The sequence below is a fragment of the Arachis hypogaea genome, chromosome 3 (genome assembly GCF_003086295.3).
Source record: "Arachis hypogaea cultivar Tifrunner chromosome 3, arahy.Tifrunner.gnm2.J5K5, whole genome shotgun sequence".
Classification (NCBI taxonomy): domain Eukaryota; kingdom Viridiplantae; phylum Streptophyta; class Magnoliopsida; order Fabales; family Fabaceae; genus Arachis; species Arachis hypogaea.
This window is the reverse complement of record NC_092038.1, coordinates 51,512,780-51,535,647: the sequence shown is the minus strand read 5'-3', so window position 1 is coordinate 51,535,647 and position 22,868 is coordinate 51,512,780. Positions and strand designations below refer to the sequence as shown.

The following is a 22,868-nucleotide window of genomic DNA, read 5'->3' as shown; positions in this document are numbered from 1 at the left end:
ACAACCTATAACTGATACTAAACTATTAGAATAAAAGAATACAGTAGAAATGAAAATATTAAGATAAAATAATAGCTGAGATAGTTGTTTTCTTACTAGACTTATAAGAAACTTGTTCTTAACAACCTAGGTCACCAAAAGAGTTTTTTCTATAAGACCTTCAAAAAATATGTCCTTGACAACCTAAATTAAAGAGATGAAATTGAAAGAACTAGCTTGCATTAGGTTGGATAATTCAATTTCTTAATATAACAAGTAAAGTAAATCACTCACATCACTAGAATGCACATAAAAATTTAGACATAATAGCACCCATAAAATTTATTAATAAAAAATTCATAAAATGTATGTCTTACAAATTTGTTTATATAGACCTCTAATTGATTAGCCTAAAATTGGGCCAAATCTTCCTAGAATAAAGCTATAAAATCTAAAATTAAACTAAAGACATAATTCTAGACTTGATCCTAACTAATTTAAATTAGATTTGATGTTATTAGATTATATCAAATTTGATTTAAATTTTAAACTTCTAAGATTTGCTAATTAATTTAAATCAGATTTGATCTTCATAAAATATGTCAAATTTGTTTTAAATTTTAAATGCTTAACATACTATTAAACAAATCAAAACCAAATCGAATATTTTAACAACTCTTAATAACAAATTAAATTTAATTTTAATTAAATAAATTCAAATATAATTCTAATATAATCCAACAATATAGCTCTTTCCACTTAAATGCTTGCACCTTAAATAACTTTCGAAAATCCAACCTGGTTAATTAGATGTGGTCTAAATTTTGAATGTCTCATGGTTACACGCACTCCAAGTAACTTCTGGAAATTTAAATTCCTTGTTCTTTAAATCGATGTAATCATACGTGAGACGAATTTTTGATCTCTTTGATCTTGATAGCCCGATAATGTAATTCTTCTTATAACTCTTAGTCTTTTTGATCTCGAACATCTCATTTATTCAATTTACCAACAACTTAGTCTTCAGTAATATAGAAATAGACGAGAACATTAAAAAGTTTCACCCATTTATTTCATTAATGTCACACGTATATTTACCGACGGTTAAATTGCCGATAATAATAATTGTCGGCAATATTTTCTCGCGCCCAATGACATTAAGCTTGTGCCAAAACGTTTTGATGATTAATGACCACTGAGTCGTCAGTAAAATAAATCTTCAAAAATCAAAATAAAAATCCACTAAATTTACGGGTGTCTTTAAAGTTCATCGACGGCCTGGCCATCAATAACCTTTGCCACCAAAATGGTCGTTGGAGGCTCCATCGGTAATCACATCTAGTGTAATAGTAAAATTTATAAAGAAATACATATTAATTAATTTGGTGGCTGATTTTTTGTACTTGCATAACATCTTGTTCTTCAATCTTTTTTATACTATTCTTAAAATATTTATTTTGTGTTTAATGTTTACCTTGATTTGTTCACTTTTTGTTTAAAATTCATATTGAGAATCACAAGAGAGAGTAATATAAAATTGACCTTGAAGTCCGAATATGGAATTAACCCATATGATTAGCTAAAATCAGTCTACGATTATATGAGACATACCCATTTCATTAATTAAGATTGAGAGACAAAACATCACTAATTTGAGAGAAATTAAGTAAATTATTTAAATAAGTAACTTTTAATTATTATTAATTATATTTATATATGATTGATAATGATCCGTATTGGGAGCATTATGGTGACAACCATGTGCATTATGCCTAACATGCATGGAATCATTCCGTTGGCGTGTCGAGTGGCAGAGGCAACGGAGATTGAAAGACAGAATGGAATCATTCTATTTGCCTCTGATATATTCCTAAATTATGAAAGAAAATTAAAGGTTCCATGAAATTAAAAGCAGGGATGATTTAGCATTTAACATTTCTGCCTAAGCCTTGCGTTTCAACGTACAAGTGTTTTAAATGGTCAATACTCCTTTTTACATTAACTTATATTTAAATCAACACTAACGAACTTTTTTAGAACTTAGTACTTAGGGTTTAAGATTCAGAATTTATAATCTAATCTAGTATCATGCTCTAACTTCTGTAGGTTTATTAATAAAAAGTGTTGTTTATAGTGCTGAAAATGTTCCAGTTTCTACCCAATTATTCTAAAATCATAACATAAAATAATGAGACCCATATTGACAATTTCTCCAATACTATAGATGAGACAAATTTAGGTCATTTCGACAACTAAATAAAAAATCTCAGAGAACTCGCCTTAATAAAAAAAGCTCCACAACATTCGGCAATAAAGATATTGATAACCTTAAAAAAATTCTCACTTCAACTAATATTTTGGAGTTGAGTTAGAGTGACCACTTACTTTCAATTTTTATCTTACACACTTTGAGAATTAAAATCTCTAAATAAATACTTAAGAACTTAATTAATCAGCCAACTAGGCTAGATCTTGTAATTTATGTGTCTTTCAAATGCGCTACAAGTCTCAAGCATTGATGTGGCAGCATTGGCATATCTTGGGTGGGTGAATTTTGTGGTAATGGCAGACAATCTTTTCTTTTTAATTCATCATATGGCTGAATGAGCAAGATCGAGTTTGGTCCTAAAAAATGGCAAAATAGCCAACGTAAGACGTAACCATTGCTCAATATGGTTCGTGTGCCTTAGTTGTGTCATATCTTGTTTGCTCGATATTCAACGAAGGCATCTTTTGATGCTATAATGTTTCTTGATTTTATTGCCTATTGCTTCCATGTGCCCATATACGATTATCCTGTTATATACTTATTACGACAACAAGATATTAGTTAATTTTTATCAATTTGACCATTGAATATTGTACAATCACTTATTATGAGTTATGTATGATTGTTAGAGTAAATCACGTATATACATCGTAAGCTTGATATTTAGGCCACTATTGATCTTGCCAAATATCTTGGGGAACTATAAGAAGCGAATTTTAGTCACGGAAAAAAATTGTGACTAAATTAAGAAAAAAAGTGCAGTGACAATGTTCTTGCACGAATGAAGACCCGTAATTAGAAAGGGTTGTGCTTTTTTATTAGCTATATTTTTTGTTAAGTCGCCATTATAAGAAAAGAGGACTATTTTAACACTTTATTTTTTAACACCATAATTAAATGTCAAAATTAATATATATTTTTGATAAATATCACAAATGTCAAATTCTCTATGTTTTTCTGATGAATAATTTGATCGTAGAAAATTATTTCTCAATTTTGACACTCATTTGTTTTCAATTTACTCCACTATTTCTCTTCTTCTCTGGGCTTTGTCAATTTTGACATCACACTGCTCTCAATTTTAGATCATACTACTCATTCTTTATCTTCAAAATCTCAATTTATTCTTCAATTTCAAGATCTCATCTCATTCTTTGTTAAAAATATTTGTTGAGAATATTTTATGGTCAATAAGTGTCAAAATAAATAGTATTTCTGATGGTTAATAAGTATCACAGATTCACAGAAAATATATTCTCAAATTTTTCTAACAAATTATTTTTGACAGCCAATATTTATCAAAATAAGATTTAAACTTTTTTCACAATTACTTATATGTTAAAAATACTATTTTTGACAAAACTTTTATTAACATATTTTCATAGTTAAAATAGTGTCAAAATTTTTTTTTTGACAAATTTTAAATTTTTTTTACACATATAACCCTAAAAAATAATCTATATTATTACAATGGTCTTGCTATACATTTAAACTTTTTTGGTAATTAAGTCAAATTAAGTTAGTCTAAATATAATAAAAATCAGTTTCATTAGTGAGAGTGTGTCTACACGCACCAATTTCCCAGCCACTAACATAAAGGTTCATATTATAACATCCTACCGCACAGAACTTTACGTCTAGGATGTAAATCAGAGATGGTGAAGCGCTACGATCTCTAAATGAAATACTAAATAGTTAAATGAAATACCAAGAGAAAAGTGTGTCACTCTCGATCGGATTAACGCATAAAGGTAGATAAGATCGAACAGAAAGGATAACATATACAAGATCAGAGTTCCAAAGATACAATTAACAAGCTCGAGGCTCGACCTGTGAAGTAAAGGCCGACCAGAGTATAGATATACATATATATAAAACCCGACTATAACCAAAAGGCAAAATACAAAACCTGTTTCTCCGAAATCAACCTCTAAAAGGGACAAAATGTAAGTTTTGTATAAGATGGAGAATACTATTTATATACACAATCAAAACTCTAAATAAAAAATATGCCATAGGTAGATCTTCGCATCCCAAGAGTCTCCAATGAGTTCAATGTGGTGTCACATGTCTTGCATTTGAAAATAACAATATATATACGGAATGAGAACCAAAGGTTCTCAGCATAGTAGAGGTGCATGCCCACATAGATAATACATAAGGTCTCGAAAAAGCCAGAGGTATTCCTAGAACTCTGACACTTAGATAATCAGAATTAAAATTAATACTAAACCTTAAAGTTTGCTAATCTACCCAAAGGATTCCCATTTCTAAACTAACTCTTCACTTCTTATCTCCTCTCCTATCCTCCGAATTTATTAGGTGGAACAACCCTCAGCATCACCTCCACCAGTATGAGGGATCTCTCAGTTGAAAATACATACAAAATAGACAAGGAAAGCACATGTATAGATAGCAGTTACAGCAAGTAAAACAAGTAGCAGACAAGCAGAGTTAAGCAGTTAAATAAACCAAAACAATGCATACTCAAGCAAAACATACAAATGCATATGATGTGTGCCTGTCCTACAGCTGATGAGTCTCATCTGTCGGTTATATAGCCAAATTTGACATGTCTGATAGCTAACTCTGGACAGAACACCAAACATAGAGCAAGTGGGACCAAACCACAACCCTTACATCTTACCCGCATACCTAGAGCAAAGGGACAACCTCACCCTTGCATCTTACCCAGGCGGTGTTACAATTTTCGACCGGAGCAAGCGGTGACAGAACTCAACCCGTCTCTTACCCAGGGTTTTAAACACTTATCCAAAGCAAGTGGATAACACTATCGCATCTTACCCGGCTTCTTAACTCTTACCCCGAGCAAGTAGCTAACACCACCACATCTTACCCGAAGTTTTAACTTATACTCAGAGCAGGTGGACAATGCCACTGCCTCTTACCCAGAATCTCAACTTATACCCAGAGCAGGGGGACAACGCCACTCACTCTTACCCGATGATATGTTCTCAAATAATTTTAAATGCTCACTGATGAGCGGATATTTTATACGCTTTTGACATCATTTTCATATGGTTTTTAGTAGTTTTTATTTATTTTTTATTGAGTTTTTATATGTTTTAGTATTAAATTCACATTTTTAGATTCTACTATGAGGTTTTGTGTTTTTAGGAAATTTCAGGTATTTTCTGGCTGAAATTGAGGAGCTGGAGCAAAAGTTTGATTCAGAGATAGAAAAAGCACTGTAGATGCTGTCTAGATCTAACCTGCCTGCATTCGAAAAAGCTTTTCTGGAGCTACAGAAGTCCCAATGGAGCGCTCTCAATGGCCATGGAAATATATAATAGGCCATACTTCTCTTCGGATTAGAACGCCCAAAACTGGCGTCCAATGCCAGCTTCCTGCCCCTTCCAGGCGTCCAGTGTCCAAAGAGCAGAGACTAATCTACAAACGCCCAAAGAGGACCCCCAGCTGGCATTCCACACCCAAGGAGCCTGATAGCACGTGGATCTCATCAAAGATCAGCCCAAACACTAACCAAGCGGGCCCCAAAAGTAGATTTTGGCACTAAATAGACTATTTTACTCTTACTAGTCAACTGTTTAGTATTTAACAGATTTTATTTAATTCATGAGACTTTGGAACCTTTTGCACATCATACACATTTTACCATTGTTTTTACTTCAGTATGAGTTTCTAAACCTCTTAGGTTGAGGGGAGGAGCCCTGCTGAGTCCTATGAATTAATTTAAAGTATTATTGTTTCTTCTTCGATCCATGTTTGATCTATCTCTAAGATGTATATCTCGATCTTCATTGTGGTGAATAGGATGATCTAACCAATTAGCACTGTTCATCACATTAAGACAAACGTTCCTGACAAACACCCGCGTCTACTTAGGTTCATGTGAGTACCTGGAAGAAAAGCGCGAGCCAACAGCTATGTGTATGCATCTCTCAGACGGTTAATCCTCGACTTTGTTGGGGACTTCTCAAGACACCAGTTCAGCCGATTTCTGGGGAGATTAGGGTCTCCGTGGTATAGGATAGAATCCAAAGAAGCAGCGTTCTCTGATTCGGAAGATTCGATTTTGTCTGTGGCGTTTTGAGTTGGATCGCCAAGAGAATTGGCTGCTATGCGCTTCACCCTTCGTCAGATTGAATGGCCACAGCCAATGGCGTTCATTCTGTAGCAGAGAAAATCAATGACCACGGGCAATGACTTTGATCACTTGCAGCCTGCCATAGAAGAAGATCATTCACAAGTAAAGAAGACAGTAGTACCAGAGTTACTTCAGAAAGATAAAGTAACTCTGACTCTCAACTCTATTCCCATCATATAATTCCTATCATTTAATCCAATTGGTTTTATCCCTTCCAGGAATTTGTGAAATATAATCATTCAACATACAATCAAGAACCTTCTGATTCCGCCTAAATAAGACATGCAAGACAACCATAACTTGCTTCAAGCCACAATCCTCGTGGGATCAACCCTAACTCGCTCAGGTATTACTTGGACGACCCAGTGCACTTGTTGGTACTGCTGCTGTACGAAATAGTGTGGGTTTTGCGTACATGTGCACCACTCACACCAATATATTTTTATTCATCATTTCTCAATGCCATTATCATCATCAATCCATCCCTCATTCAATTGCAATTCCTCATTTTTATCAGCATCTTTATCAATCACCTCTCATTCAACATCACCAACACCTTGGTAATTCAGTTATCACCTCGCAAATCCTTCCCAACATTTTCTCAACTTTATTAACATATTTTCCCTCATTCTAAAACTTACAAACTCGCAAACAAACTCTAAAAAAGTTTTAAAGAGGTTTGAGAGGCTAGAGAATAGGTTTAAAACTTAAAAACACAATTTTCAGCCAAAATAGGGTTGCGGAAGTGTGAAATCTTCCATTCTCGAGTACATGACACTTGTCTGTGTACGCAAGACGTCTGGGAAGAGCTCAGGGTTTGTGTCGCATGCATGTCCGTGTATGCATGGGCTGCAGAATTGGCAAAAAGCTACTAAGTTTATAAAATCAGTTTTTTACACCCAACTTCGAATGCGCATAACTTTTTCGTTAAAAATTGTTTTTAATATGTTGTTCAAACATTACGAACCTCATGGACCTAATTTTTATTCAAAATAAGTTTTACCAAATTTGGGGGTCTGAAAGCCAAGTTATGACCATCCAAAGTTGGTCAAAAATCAACTTTTATCCAAAAAGACCAAACCTCAAATTTTCCAAAGTTCTCAATTTTAAACCAAAATTTTCACAACCGAACCATCACCAAATGTGTTTAAACCATATTTATATACTCTTAATTCATTTCACAACTTATTAACATCCAAACCTTCAATCTATTCAACAATTCATTCATAAGTTCTCACCAAATCCATCATCAATCATCAATATTTCACATTGTATGCACATACCATATTTACTCAATCAAACCAACTATACCATAATCACCTCAACATATAGATTTATCAATATCACTCAACACAATAGCATCATTATCCTATACTCATTAATAACATAATCCAACATATACAAACTCATTCCCCCTTCATATACAAATCATATACCATTTACACAAATTAATTCATTTAGTTCATTCCTATCTTAAGGTCTTCTAGCCTAAGTTTTCACGTGATATTAAATATTAACTACGAGAAACAAAAATTATATCTTGGTCGATTCCTCCCTAAGCCCAGAATACCTCAAAACACCTTTCCTTCACAAGGTCCAAGTCACAATTTCCAACTCTGCAAGCCCCAACACCTGAATCTCATTCCAAACCACAAATTGGACTCTAAAATAACAAGAAGCACAATCTAACTCACACAATATCACAATAGTCAACATAGGGCTCACTAAATCACCAATATCACAATAGTTAAATAGACTAAACTCAGTGATTTTTCGCTGCTAGAGTCCACCTAAATAATCAAGAACACCAAATCTCTCAACATATAACACCTAAAATTACAAAATTGAAGGTGATGATAACTGGGCATAAAATATCAAATTTATTACCACAATTATTGTATTTTTAAAGAGAATTCCGAGATGAACGCGTGACTGCTGACGGCTCGTCAATTGGAACTCCGGATTAAAAGTTACAAGGAATTGAAATTTAATTTTAAATGGAAGCTAGGGTTCCAAGTTTTTTCTTCTCTTCAGCGTGTGTGTGCTTGAATGGAAGGGGAGAATGCTAGTTACATGCTTATATATATTGGGCTTTGGGCCCAATATAGGTCCGGTCCAACCAGTTTGGCCTGTTGGCCCATTTTTTGACCAAAAACTTTAAAATTAGTGTCAAAATTTGTATTGTAAATATTTTTACTCTTCTAACTTATCAAATTTAACTTCCGAATTTCTTTGAACAATAATTAATTTATTAGCTAATTTTTTAGTAATTTATCGGGGTTTACATATATCCTGTGTTCCTCATTCTTCTTCACGTTCTTTCTTATTCTTCTTGTGTTTCCTCCTCATCGTCGTTCTTTTATTGCTGCTGCTGTTGTTGTATATTTTTTTTCTTTTTCTCTTCTTCTTTCTGGTGATTTTGGAATATTAAATGTTTCTTCTTCTTTGTTTGATTTTTTCTTATTTTTATTCTTGTTAAGAGAGTAAAATAAGAAGAATTATGAGAAGATAAAACAAAAAGAAGATGAACAAGATGATGATGATGATGATGGGACGAGGAGGAGGAGGAGGGAGAATTTTTTAATCGGGACATATAAATTTCTTAATTTTGACACTGAAATATTACTACAAAAACATAGAAATGTCTTCTTTAATGTTGTATTTTTTCTTCTTATCATTCTTCTTTTATTATGTATTGCTCTTCTTCTTCTTTTAGAAGCATTGTTTCTTATATTAAACTTAAATAAACATGTCTGTACTGTATTGGAATCTTATTTAGTTGAATGAATATAGGTTCACACTTATTGGATTAAATTCTTGTCCTAAAAAAAATAGCACCAAAATTTATTTAAATAGACACCAAAATTTAAATACAATCATATAGAATGTAAAAAGTAAATTGCATACTAAAAAATCACATCGACTCTATAAAATGAAACAAGATAGTACCGAAATTACTTAAAATTGACACAAAAAATTTACTAACATGACATAAAAAAGCGACGCCTTTTTATTTTATCGAGGGCTAAGCCGTCAATAAACTCTGCCTTGGGACGAGTCGTCGGTAAGAACATCAGTACGAAGACTTAATGCAGTAGTGTTCAGAAATTGTTAATCATTCAATTTTATTTTAATAATTTTGTGAAAACATATTTTTTTTAAAATTTCAACAAAAACACAAACTTGATTCCTATTCTTCTCAGTTTTGATTTTTTTCCCTATAATTTTTTTGTATTTTTCTAAAATTTGAACAAAAACACAAATTCAATTCCTATTCTTCTCAATTTTGATATTTTTTCCCATAATTTAATTGAATCTCAATAAGAGTATTTCTTTATTAATATTTTTAAGGTAATTTAATCAGTAAAAAATGTCAATACTCTAATGGAACTGATTTTCTCATATTTCATTAGCAAAATCATTTATAAAGCATTTTGCCCATGAAATACGATAAAAATACACAATCCTAGAAATGTTAGATCGTTACAAATACTTTTCTCTTCCATTTTACTTACATTTGAGACAATATTAGTAGAAATTATTTTTATAGAAAAGAAAAAGGTGTAATCACTAATATTAACATTTGGAGTGTTATACAGAGATGTGAACATGCAGGTATTGCAGGTGACGAAGAGGTATCGTGCACTATAAGAAAAACACTGAGTATTGTCGAATTTATCGTTGGATTTAGCGTCGCAAAGTAGAGGCGGATTTACCGGCGATAACGGCGTCGAATTTGTAATGTTAAGTAACTACTGGCGGATTTTGTTTACCGACGGTAAATTTGCCAGTAATATTTGTGGGAAAACAAAAATAAATTGTCGCATCCTTTAGGGTCGGATTTATCGTAAAAAAAATTCGACGATAAACTTAGTTAGTGAATCGCTATGTTTTGGTGACCTGCAATGGTTTACCGTCAGAAAAAATTCTCTTCCCCCTCATTTGAATTTCACACACTCTCTCTCACTCATCCATTTCCTCAACTCTCCCCAACACCATAATCTATCACCGCCAAAACCACCACCACCACAGCTCCTTTTCTGTCGCTGTCAACCCACCATCAAAACCCTACCTTTTTTTTTTCTTCTCCCTCTTATCGCATTGCCATTTAGCCGTTAATCTTCTCCCTTCTCAAAACCACCGCGCTACACAACAGAGCCACCACCGGCGAGCCATCAAGCCACCGTTATCCCCAGCATCATCACGCCGCCGCTACCTAGCTTCGTCGTGAGTCCATCCTTCAACGCAGCAAAACACGGAACCCTCTGTCCCAGTCTCCTAGCGAGTTCCTCAACCTTCGACGACCGACGTCCGTAGCTTCTCGCTTCGGCAACAACATAGTGTCGTTGCGATCCCATCTCTTCCTTCTCCTCTATTTAATATGTTGCCCTACATCATAGGTTTTTTATTGAACTCTGCTTTTCAAATTCTGTTTAGTCAATATTGGTTCATTAGTTTGGTTTTAGTTAGTTTAGTTAGATTTAATTTTCTATTTTAGTAGATTTTAGGTTGTTACGATAGGTTATGTATAGATTACTTGGATCTGAGATTGCTACAAGTGGTTGGATTATCTGATTATGTTGATTCGTGGTGTTACGGTTAATTTCGCTGAGATATGGCTATTGGAATTGCTGGATTCTGCTTGATCTCGGCTTGTTTTGTGTTAACTATTACTGGTGTGCTTGTTGATTTGGAATTGGGATTGTATATTGATGTTTGGTATTGATTTTTGCTTGTTTGATTAATTTGGCACGCCAAGTGTTCGATATATACCTCAAAGAGTTCTAAATGAAAATTTGGTTCAATCTTTAAAAATCAATGCTTGCTTTTACATGATTAGTGTTATTATGCATTGATGTGAATGTGAATGTTTCTAATTTAGCAAGTTTAGTTTGATATGATAGATTGCTCGAGATGCTATTTCTCATTAATTGAGTTTTTGAGTATATGTGTTATGTACAATTGTCATGATTAGCTTATTTGAAAACTGAATTTCACTCATCACATCACATACTCTAAAACTCTTCTTTTGTATAATCCATCACATTACATCAATTCTTGAATGGCCTAAGTGATTATTGAGCTTCATGTTGATTGTTTTCTTATTTTTAACTCGCAAATGTCTTAAAATCATCTTAGGCGCACTAATTGAGTTGAATTTAAATTTTGAAAAGTGTTTGGATTATTGAACTAAATTGTTGAATATTGTTGCTGGAGTTGTTTGAAATTGTATGAATTATATTGATTCACTGTGTTACGACTAGTTTTGCTATTTGCAGACACAACGACAGGTAGAGGTGTTCTAGATCAGGCTACTGGTCGTGGTTGTAGTCGTGATCATGGTAAAATGAGGGTTTTCTTTTGGTACCCTCGGGAATTCTGGATCTTCTCCCTCTACTCCGACTTCCCTGGTGACATCATAGGTTGTGGGTTTATCAGACCAATTGTTCATCATGTTCCCTAACCCCAACTAGGTCCCTCTGTCTACGGCGACGACGCTGCCTCCATCTGCTCAGCAGCCCAATTCTACGGCGATGCCGCCTCCAGTGACGGACACTGCAACCCTGGAATACTCTCACAGAAATAAGCCAGCTAATGCCCTTCCACCACCTCCCATCGTACGGTTGACGATTTAGCCTGATGGCGAAATGGGATAAGTATCACTTTAAATCTTCTATGTGCTGAAAATATCTGACTATTGATTCTATTTTAGTGGATTTAAGATTATAGGTTTGAACTGCTGAAAGTTATTGATATATCGTGAAAGTTAGTGATTCTTGATCGTTGATTCTAGTTTTAGTGGATTTAGGGTTGTATGTTTGAATTGCTGAAAGTGTTTCATATTTCCTGATTGTTGAATTACTAAAAGTGTCTGATTATTGATTCTAGTTTAGTGGTTTTATGAATGTTGATTCTTGATTATTGCCTATTTTTCATTGATTGTTGACATTCAGTGCTGTTTAAGTTAATTGTTGATGGATAGAGTTTGTGGGGCATTCCAGTTATAGATGAAACTCTGCCAAAATTTCTAAAGAAATCTCAATATATATTATGGTTATTTTCTTCTGAAGTTTTAATTTATATTGTCATATTGATTTGTTTGTGGATTGTTGATAGGTTTACACCGAACAACAACTCATAAACCCAAGAGATGACCAACATCATCAAGCTGATGTACGACCATCTGTGGCCTAGCTACAAGAAGATCCCCTTTGAGACCAGAGAGCGATGGTTTCAGAATTGGATGCTAATCAATTTTATTTTTTTTTTAGATTCAAACCTTAGCTAGTTTATTTATATCTTCTATTTTGATTAACTAATTTTAAAGTTTTGTGCAGCTACACTTTATATGGGACGCTGAGCATGACGTTACCATCATGAAGATATACGACTATCAAATGCGTCGGCGACTATAACAGATGCTAGAGGATATCCGTGAGGGGCAGGACCACCTCACAACCTGGCTCCGCCAGAAAATCAAGAAGGCTCTGTTATTTCATTGTGAGATCGATGATGGATTTAGACGACAGCGTCTCACAAACAGAGCTAACAACGCATCGGCTAGGTCGTCTAAGTATATCGACGGCTCCGCGACCTTCATGAAGACTAAGGCCAGGATGGTATGTAGTTTTTTTAATGTTGTTACTAATTTAGTTGTATTCTTTTACATATATCATTATTCGTAATGCTAATCATATTGTTTTAATGCAACATGTGTAATCGAAGTCGTTGATTCGCGATGCAACATTGTTGGAGACATTCAAGTACACCCACACTTTGAAGAAAAACAAAGGGAGATTTGTTGATCAATGCTCTCAGGATCATTATGTGAGTAAACATCTGATCTTGCGATATAAAATTAGATATTAACTATATAGATATCGTACTAATCATTATAACATGTGCTACACAGGAGTCCTACAAGCAGACACTATAGGCCGCGACTCAACAATCTCAGCAAAGTTGGTAGGACGTCGATAGCTCTACTGCTTTAGTCGTCGATTCTGATGCAGTTTGGTGCAAGACCACCTCAATGCCGTAAAAGAACTGCGTATACGGGCTGGAGTCATTCTTTGCCAACAGCCTCCGCACCTCCACGTTGAGGTCTTCTGCCTCTGCAACCAGTTAAGTCATTAACCCCGAGAAAGGCATTGATCTGGGGCATCAGAAGATCTTCACACGCGTGACAGATACGGATGACCTCAGGCTGGAGTGGAGGGAGCAGTTGGAGCAACTTCAATGAATGGAGGCTCAGATGGATGTGTACTAGGCTCAGATACGCTCCATTGGCATTATCCCTGTTGGTGGCTGCAGTCCAAATGGTGGCAATAGTCCAGCAGGTGCTAGCGGTGTTGGTGGTGGAAACGACGTTGATGACTGCCTGGATCTTTAGTGATTAGGGCTTCGTTTATTGTTTTATTGTATTTATTTGATTTATTAGACTTTTAATTTATTTGAGAATTTGATATTTAATTTACATAATTAGTTTTTATTATTTATAAATTGACCATTAATTGTGTAAGAAATAAATTTAAATACAAAACTAAAATTAAAAAAATTAAGTCATATTTTTTTAAAAAAATTGACATTATCTTCGGATTTACCGAGGGATTAATCTGACGGTAATTGTGCGGGAAACAACATAATGTTGCGCCAAGATTACCGTCGAAAAAATCTGTCGGTAACCAAATAGTTTTTTAGGCAGGTGATCTGTTGCAGAATCTGACAATAATCACCGTCGGACGAAAAAATCCGATGGTAACCATTTAACGGCGAAGTTTATACCATCCTATTCCTTCTGACTGTAACTTAATTACCATCGGATTTCATTCGTCTTTCCGACAGTAAGTCTAATAGTACTCAACATTTTTCTTGTAGCGATGCAACTTGTGAGGTGCCCAATACGCAGAATACATAGAGCTCTCGTAGGAAGTATCTCATACAACATGTAATTTGCATTCTAGCACGGTGGAGATCAGCTTTTTCAACATGCGGGTTATGTGCTGCTGCGGTGGAGATCAATTTTTTCAACGCACAGGTCGCGTGCTACCAACACACAAGCTTCACGGTGGACCTGTCTACATACGGGGGACAAGTGTGTCTGGGGAACAGGCAACACAGCAAGCCTTCGCTCCTTTAAATTGGGCTGGGGGAGGTTACATTCGTTCATTGTTGAAGAAAAGAAGAGTGTTGAGTGCTGAGAGGCGAGTGTTCATTGAGAGGTTATTAACAGTGATATATTTTTTAAAAAAATTTAGAGCGATTATAGTTAGTGTTATACCTAAAAAAATTATTAATGTGTCAAAAAAATAATAGATGATTATACATTGATAGAGAAACATATTATTGAGCATTTGAATAATCTCAAATATGTAAATTTATTTTTTTAGGTATTTTATAAAGCTCATTATTCGATTAATATAATTATCTAAAATGGAAGTTGATATTAAGTTTTAGTGTTGTAATTTTAAGTAATTTATATAATGTACTGTGTTGTAATTTTCAACATTTTTAGTGTTACAACATTTAGTCATTTTATTATTGTTTTCAGAGATTTATTATTCTGTGGATAATTTACTTATTTAAACTAGTTGAAATAGTATACTACCATATAGTCCTAAATTTGTAATGACTATAATTTTATCCTCTCTATAGACATCTCTACAAATCTTCTCAAAACTATAAAACCTTTGGAAGGACCACGATTTAATAAAAAATAACAAGAGCGGGCTCTTCTATAGTTGTATGCAATGTTTTGAAAACCGAATCGGACTGGCCGGTTCGATTGGATTAACCAGAAACTGGTCATCTAACCGGTCCAATTGCTTTACAAAATCGTCCTGCAAAAAATCGGTTAAAAATTCGGTCGAACCAGTGATTAATCGATGAACCGACCAAATCGGTCGGGTTTTTTAAATGTCCTATTTTTTATATACACTAGAAACGGCGTCTTTTTGATGCATAAAAAAAAAAGAAAACCCACTATCAGAAGCCTTCCAACCCATTAACACCCAGGCCAGTCCCGATTCCCTTTCCATCTTCATCCACTCACTACCTAACCCTATCAGTAAATACCTCCGTCACTGTCATCCCCAGCACGCTTGCTCGTCGTGAAGCCCAACCAGCCACCATCAGCCCCCAGCCGCCGCCACTTTTCTCTTCCTCACCGTCTCTGTGCTCGTCGCGAAGGAACTCCAACCATCCCTACCATCTCTGTTCTCTTCATCATTCCTCTTCTCCTTGTCGTCGCGCGGTCTGCGTTGAGCTCGTGGCACCCCTGTCGCGAAGGGTTTCTCGGTCATCGTCTTTTTAGCTCTCTCTCTCTCTCTCTCTCTCTCTCTCTCTCTCTCTCTCTCTCTCTCTCTCTCTCTCTCTCTCTCTCTCTCTCTCTCTCTCTGATTAGAGCATCCCTCGTCGAGCTCTCTCTCACTCTCTCTGTACGAGAAGAACTTCCCTTCTTCCGTCGCCGTCACTCCCTTCTTCCATCACCGTCACTTCCCTCCCTCCCTCACCGCCGATAAGTATTGCTGCCACAATTTATTTTTGCTTATGTGGTTAATAATGCTGATTATGAGTTACTGGGTTTAGGGTTTGTCATTCTGAGTTATTGATTTGGTTAATTTTTGCTTATTTTATTAAATTTTCTAGAAAGAATTTGTTATTGCTGAGTTGCTAATATTTATAAAACTGAGTTCCTGAGTTGCTTGTTTTGCTTATTCTGGTAATATGGTATTGAGGAGCTGGAGATGTGGTGATGAATGCTAAAATGTTCGAGAAGAATAATATCCCGGACAATGCTGCTAAGTGCTTAATATACACTTTATTGGCTTGTTTAATTCAATAGGTGTTTTATCTTCACCTTTCTTCCTTAGAAAGAATTTTAGGGGTGAACCTAAAGCACGGTCCTATTCATGTATAAAGTGCTCAATGAATACGTTTTTACTTGTTTTGTTTATTTGCTATGCATGTTCCTTCATTTCACTTTGAAACTTATGGTAGTTGGTGCACGAAATTGTGATTCACACTTTTCACAACTCCGATACAACTAACTAGCAAGTGCACTGGGTCGTCAAAGTAATAAAACCTTACGTGAGTAAGGGTCGATCCCATGGAGATTGCCAGCTTGAAGCAAGCTATGATCATCCTGTAAATCTTAGTCAGGCGGATTCAATTGGTTATGAGTTTTGACAATTGAAAGATAAATAAAACGTAAATTAAAATAAAGATACTTATGTAATTCATTGGTGAAAATTTCGGATAAGTGTTTGGACATGCTTTGTTGCTTCTGAACCTCTGGTTTCCTATTGTCTTCATCCAATCATGCGTGCTCCCTTCCATGGAAACCTGTATGCTAGTGGATCACCGTTGTTAATGGCTACCATCCGTCCTCTCAGTGAAAATGGTTCAGCTACAGTTTCTGTACGGCTAATCAACTGTCGGTTTCTGTCTCATCAGTAGTGTCCAGAAAAAGCTAATCATATAGTAATAAAGAAGATCATGCTTTAAATTCATGGAGGAATCCTTTGAAACTAGATCTATTTATATTTGAGAGTTTAAATTGATCAAGACTTTTTAGTTATGAATTTTGATGATTAAAGTTGTTTGTAAACTTCTAATAATAAATTATGAATAATTTATTATGTAAAATTGTGAAATTTTAAATTTTATTTAGAAATGATTGAATTTATATATTTAAAATTATATATAGATTTTTTAATAATTTTATATAATATTTAATTAAACCGGTTGAATTTTAGTCAAACCAATAAACAAATAAATCAATAATTTTATTGATTTATTGACCGATCCAGTTTTCGCAACCTTAGTCGTATGTTTTTCATGTAAGAAACGTATGAAACTAACCTGGGCACCACGATTTATGGCTTAATTACCATGCACGTATAAAACATGGAATAGACGCACGATTTATGTTATGAGAAACATAAACCCAGAAATCACCCACGATTTACTGACGTAAATTGAAAAACCAAATAAAAATCATATGTCCTCTTTGATTTAATTTGTGTTTTAATTTTTTTTGTTTTATTGTATTTGTATTTTTTATATTTTTAAAGATTCTTGAACGAAAATTAAAACAAGAAATAAAAGTTAAAAATTTTTGTTATATTTTTATGGATTTTATTTTTATTTGCTTGGAAAATATTAGGAAATCAACATTTTTAGTAAAAAGAAAATAGAGAGTTGACTAATATTAATTCAAATACAAGATAAATGTAAGAAAAAAGTTTTAGCCGTCGAACATTTTTTCAATATAATTTTGAAAATGAAAATACTGAATATACAAACAGAATAGATATTTTATTTGATTTTTTTTCTTTTATCACATTTTTTCCAAATTTTTTTGGACCAAAAATGATGGATAGGATAAAGTCTTCTTTTTTACTATTTGATAAAATAAGGGTGACATATTATTCATCATTTTTTATACAAAGCTTTAAAATTATTTGGAGATGAATAGTGTATTTAGTTTTTTATTTAAGATCTATGTCTTAAGATTTAATAAGTTTAGAAAAAAAATAAATGTTTATACAAATACACCAACTATAAAATAAAAAATGCGATTTGTATATCAAATTTGGTCTCATATTTTTTAAGCATCTAGTTTACAAGTATTGATTTAATTTTTGGATTTTTAAAGGATCGGCCTAATATATATATATATAGAGAGAGAGAGAGAATGACATTGTATATAAGTATATGAGAATGTATTTATAGCTATTGAATTAATTTTAATGGATAAGATTAAACATACATAATAAATGATATATACTAATGCATTTAATATAGTAATTAAATTCATGAGAGAGAATATATTTAAAAATCATTATATTTATAGTTATTATCTTTGATTTTCTTAAAATATACCTAATAAATAAATTAAAATAATTAAAATTCACATAACTTTAAAAATAACATAATTTTAAAAATGTATACAAGCAATATCTTTTTAAATAATTTTGTGTGCGTGTTAAATAATTCTGATCCGTTTCTATAAATGTATCTGCTACCTTTCATTTTTTTATTTTTTTAATAATTAAGCAATATAGACCAACACAACTAGAAAATTATTTAATACAGATAGATTTGGTCTTTATTACAGTCGAATTTTTGGTTATCGACGAAATTACCAACAGATTTTGTCCCTCTATAAAAGCCTCGTCGAAAATTATTTACCGACTAATTTTTTTTTCGTCAGTAATTTACTCATATTTTTACCAGTTACTGACAGATTTTCCCTCGATAAATTCTCCCCTCCATTTCCATGGAACGTCAAACTTTCTCACGAATTTTTCATCGGTAATTAGAGACAGATTTTCCGATCGATTTTTCATCAATAATTAGAGACAGATTTCCGACAAATTTTCCGTCGGTAATTATCAATAGATTTTTTGACAGATTTTTTGTCAGTAATTGGAGCCTTGGAAAACCATTCTAAACTCTAAATACAGACAAAAAATCCATCTATAAATCCGTCAGTAAGGTAAAATAAAATTCTTTTTAGATTTTTCCATTGCAAAATGAATACTTTAGATCTTTTTTTTAAATTTACTTCATCAAACACACTCTAAATTGAAAAAAAGAAAGCCAAAAATCACATAGATAAACATAATATTCATTACATGATATCTATAAAATTGGATGTTATTTTTCAACATCATTGGCCAATATCTCACTATCTCGATAAAAAGATACTCAAAAAAAATAAGATGACCATCCCAATGTTACACAGATCTCCTTTATTAAGTGATGTCACAAATTACACTTAACACTTAAAGATGTGATAATCTAAAATATTAATGGATAACCAAATTGGTACCAAACTTCACATTAAAAGTTGATCTTGGCATCTCTTGACTGAAATAGAATTAAAATCTCTTAGTGCTGAAAATATGATGGATAGATAGCCATAAACCTTTAACGGCAATTAAAAGACAAAGGAAAAAAAAATCTCCACTTGCTATCGAGTGAAACAGCAGATGAGTAACGATTTGAGAAACACTTCAACAATTTTTTTAGCAACACTTATTAAAACACTTAATAGAAGTACATATATAATTACATATACTATTAGAAAAAGGACTTTTTCGGATGAAAATTTCAAACAAAATTTATTCCGTCTGAATGAATTTTTCATTTCGGATAAATTTGAGACAAATGTTGAACAATTTTTAGTGGAGATATTGGAATAATATATTCTGTTCTAAATTTGTCTAAATTTTGTCCCAAATTTTGGCGCCAAATTTTTTTTGGATGGCGCCAACATTTTCATACAGATTAGCAACACATTTTGGACAAAAACTATAATTCGTCCATATTCCATCTGAATATGCACTATAACTTCAGACGGATTTGGGACAAATTTTGAAAAATGTTAATTTTATCCCAAATTTATCTATAATTAGTCTTAAATGCTTTTATTATAGCTAACCTTTCGAAGTAACTAAATTTTTTTCCACAAATTTGAGACGAAAATAATATCATTTGTAAATTCTATTTAAAAGTGCATCAATTTTTAAACGAATTTCAAATATTTGTTAAAAAATATTAACATTTAGTATAAAAATATTGTTTATATTTTAAATTAGTCTATTATTTTTTAATTTATTCTTTTAATTATTTACGTTATAATAATTCAAAATTTAATTTTGTAACAAATTTAAGATAAAGTGTATCTAAAAGAATCACATATATAAAAATTTAAAAATAAATTATATCTAATCTTCTAAAAAAATAATACAAATAATAAATAATAATAAAAAAATCACGTAAAATAAATAAATGATATACTTTTTTATATAAGATTAAGGTATATTGAAAATTAAAAAAATACAAATAGAAAATGACTTTATAAGCTACTTTTCAATTTCTTTTATCAAATAAACACTTAAGTAAACTATTTGTACAAAGGTTCCCTCAAGCAAACCAAAAATTACTAGGTACATTGACATGCTTAAAGCCCCCACCAGATAAAGAGTGAGATATAGAACAATAGAAAAAGGAGAACATATTTGTACACCTTGATATGTGTTTTACTTTTGTATACCAAATTTATCACCATTAATTTGGATTTATCCCCGACACACTTTTTTTTTCTTCTCTCATCTCCATTCTTGGATTTAATACATGTATAAATTGAACACCAATTTACAGTTTGGATGCTAACTTTGCATCAGTTATAACCAAGGTTGCGAGAACCGGACCGGTCAATAAACCGGTAAGGTTACTGGTTCAATAGTTCACTGGTTCGACCGGGATTCAATCGGAATTCAACCGATTTAATTAAATATTAAATAAAATTATTAAAAAACCTAAAAATAATTTTAAATATATAAATTCAATAATTTCACATAATAAAATTTAAAATGTGAGGAACCAAGATTCAAATCAAACTACCCAATTCTCCCTACATATAGGTATAGATACTATCATCATTTAAGAAAATATGGAAAATCAACATAAATACTTCATCAAGAAGGTAAAAATAATTGTTCAACTAACAGGAAGCTTCGAATGATCGACTTTGTGCATCAAACACTAGAAGACTCATAAGTATACTATAAAATTCCCAAGCATTAATGTGCTAAATACATAGTAATACTCAAATCAATGCACAAATTTTATGTGAGAAGACTCAAAAAAAATTTAACAATGATAGTACAAGCCTACATCAGCTAGATATAGTGATTGAACCAGAAGGTCAAATAGTTTTTGCCAATTACTTCTCAAAAGTCAAAACTTTTGTCAGCGCGTTACATCTCACAACACAGACCTTTCCTCTTGATATTTAGTACTCATTGTTATTCAACCCTGTAACTGATGTTGAGCTGCAGAAAAATTCATTTAACCAATTTTTGTCAAGCAGTAAAGGCAGAGCAGAAAAGAGCAAAAGGAGAGGAAATGCTCGCGACGTTTGATGCTTTCTCGAAGAGACTCACCATTCCATCTGAAAGAGAAGAAAGACATCAGCATGACCCAATTAACAGCAAAATATTGAATTTGAAATTGCAGAATGAAGCAAACAGACCTGTGTGCAAAATAGAAAGATTCTCCCCACCCAAACTCATAAAAGCTCGTAGCAAGATCATAGTATTTGTTAACCTAAAAAATATGCATTCTTATGATATCCTTTCTGCAAATAATCAAATTAACTAGATATCTATAATAATAGTTCAGAGCCATAATATATTTTATTGTTTTTTCTTCTTAATCTCTCACCATATCAGTGTAGTTAGCATTCCTATCTTCTTGTTTTCCTCCATAGTGAACATGAAAGCAGCAAAATAAATCATGAAGCAGTAAACAACAGCAAACAAATTCAAGAAGGCAGCAAAATAAATCATGAAGCAGTAAACAAAAATCATGAAGCAGCAAACAAATTCAAGAAGGCAGCAAAATAAATCATGAAGCAGTAAACAAAAAATCATGAAGCAGCAAATAAATCAAGAACAGGGTCTTACCGGCGGCGAGTGAGGACGCGGTGTCGGGGACGTTCGACGACGGCGAATGAGGAGGCGGGCTCGGCCAGAAGCAGGATGGGGTGGTGGTTGCGGCCCTCAACGTCGTCGCTGCTGTGGGTGGCTGTGGGTGGCTTGGTGGTGAACTGCTTGCTTGGGTGATTTCTGGAATCTGGAGCTGTGGGTGGCTTTGGTGGCTCGGTGGTGAACTGCTGTGGGTGAAGAATGGTTTCTGGAAACTGGAAAGGGGAAATTGCCATTGGAAACTGATTGTGATTATTAGGGATTTAGGGTTACGCGTTTTGCTTTTGCCGTTTTTTCTTTTTTTTTTTAAATAGGCCAAAACGACGTCGTTTAGTCTTTCTGATTTCAAACCAAAAAACCGTCAAAAAACCGAACGGTTCTCCCGGTTTACCAGTTAACCGCCGGTTCGACCGATTCTTCCACCGGTTTTTTACCAGACGGTTTTTAATGTTACCCGGACCGGCTAGGTGACTGGTTCCCGGTTTTTCCAGTTGAACCGGCCGGTCCGGTTCGGTTTTCAGAACCATGGTTATAACTACTTAAGATTCATAAAATATGCAATATATAATCCCTTATCGCACGAAGACATGGAAGAAAATACACACCAAAGAGAATGCTGAATATGTAAAGTCAGATGCATCAAAGTTGATATCATCAAATATAAATGCTAAAGCATTGATGGATTGGGTGGCTGCAACAAACTGAAAGAAACAATCAAACATAAATATAAGTCCCACAAATTTAGAGTGCTGAAAAGATTAGATACCAATGTACACGAAATAGATTTACAAGTATTCTAATTTTTATGAGGTGGAGAACATCAACATCTCTTGTAAAAAGTTTAGCTCCAAAAGGAAGTCCTGCATCAAAAATAAATGCAAGAGCCAATCCCAAAACCAAACCTATCTGCAATATAATTGGTTGTTAGTCTTGCAGCTAATTTAATTAAGCAAAGATTAGGATAATTTTTTTTAAAAAGCAATGTAAAGAA

The 22,868-nt window shown here is 33.3% G+C and overlaps 1 protein-coding gene across 5 annotated transcripts; it reads right to left on the bottom strand.

The window, feature by feature from the left end:
• Window positions 1-20,830: 20,830 nt before the first annotated feature.
• On the bottom strand, window positions 20,831-22,194 carry LOC112790553 (uncharacterized). 5 transcript variants are annotated; one of them, XR_011879905.1, is made up of 4 exons: window positions 21,857-22,157; window positions 21,615-21,643; window positions 21,424-21,497; window positions 20,831-21,342 (listed from the first exon to the last, which is right to left on the bottom strand). XR_011879905.1 is itself a non-coding variant. In XM_025832999.3 (3 exons), exons 1-3 carry the CDS (start codon window positions 22,111-22,113, stop codon window positions 21,254-21,256), a joined length of 420 nt encoding a protein of 139 aa, XP_025688784.1. In that variant the 5' UTR covers window positions 22,114-22,155; the 3' UTR covers window positions 20,831-21,253. The 5 variants fall into 5 exon arrangements, 1 of the variants encoding a protein (XP_025688784.1); XR_011879904.1 differs by having other exon boundaries at window positions 21,615-21,640; XR_011879906.1 differs by lacking the exon at window positions 21,615-21,643 and having other exon boundaries at window positions 21,424-21,528; window positions 21,857-22,194.
• Window positions 22,195-22,868: the final 674 nt, after the last annotated feature.

What these genes read in the sequence shown, in the direction of transcription:
- LOC112790553 (XM_025832999.3), bottom strand. Translation starts at nt 22,113, where the DNA reads ATGGCAATTTCCCCTTTCCAGTTTCCAGAAACCATTCTTCACCCACAG. An exon ending in CGCGTCCTCACTCGCCGCCG is followed by an intron (nt 21,498 to 21,856) that starts GTAAGACCCTGT and finishes CATATTTTTTAG; the next exon opens with GTTAACAAATACTATGATCT. An exon ending in TCTTTCTATTTTGCACACAG is followed by an intron (nt 21,343 to 21,423) that starts GTCTGTTTGCTT and finishes CTTCTCTTTCAG; the next exon opens with ATGGAATGGTGAGTCTCTTC.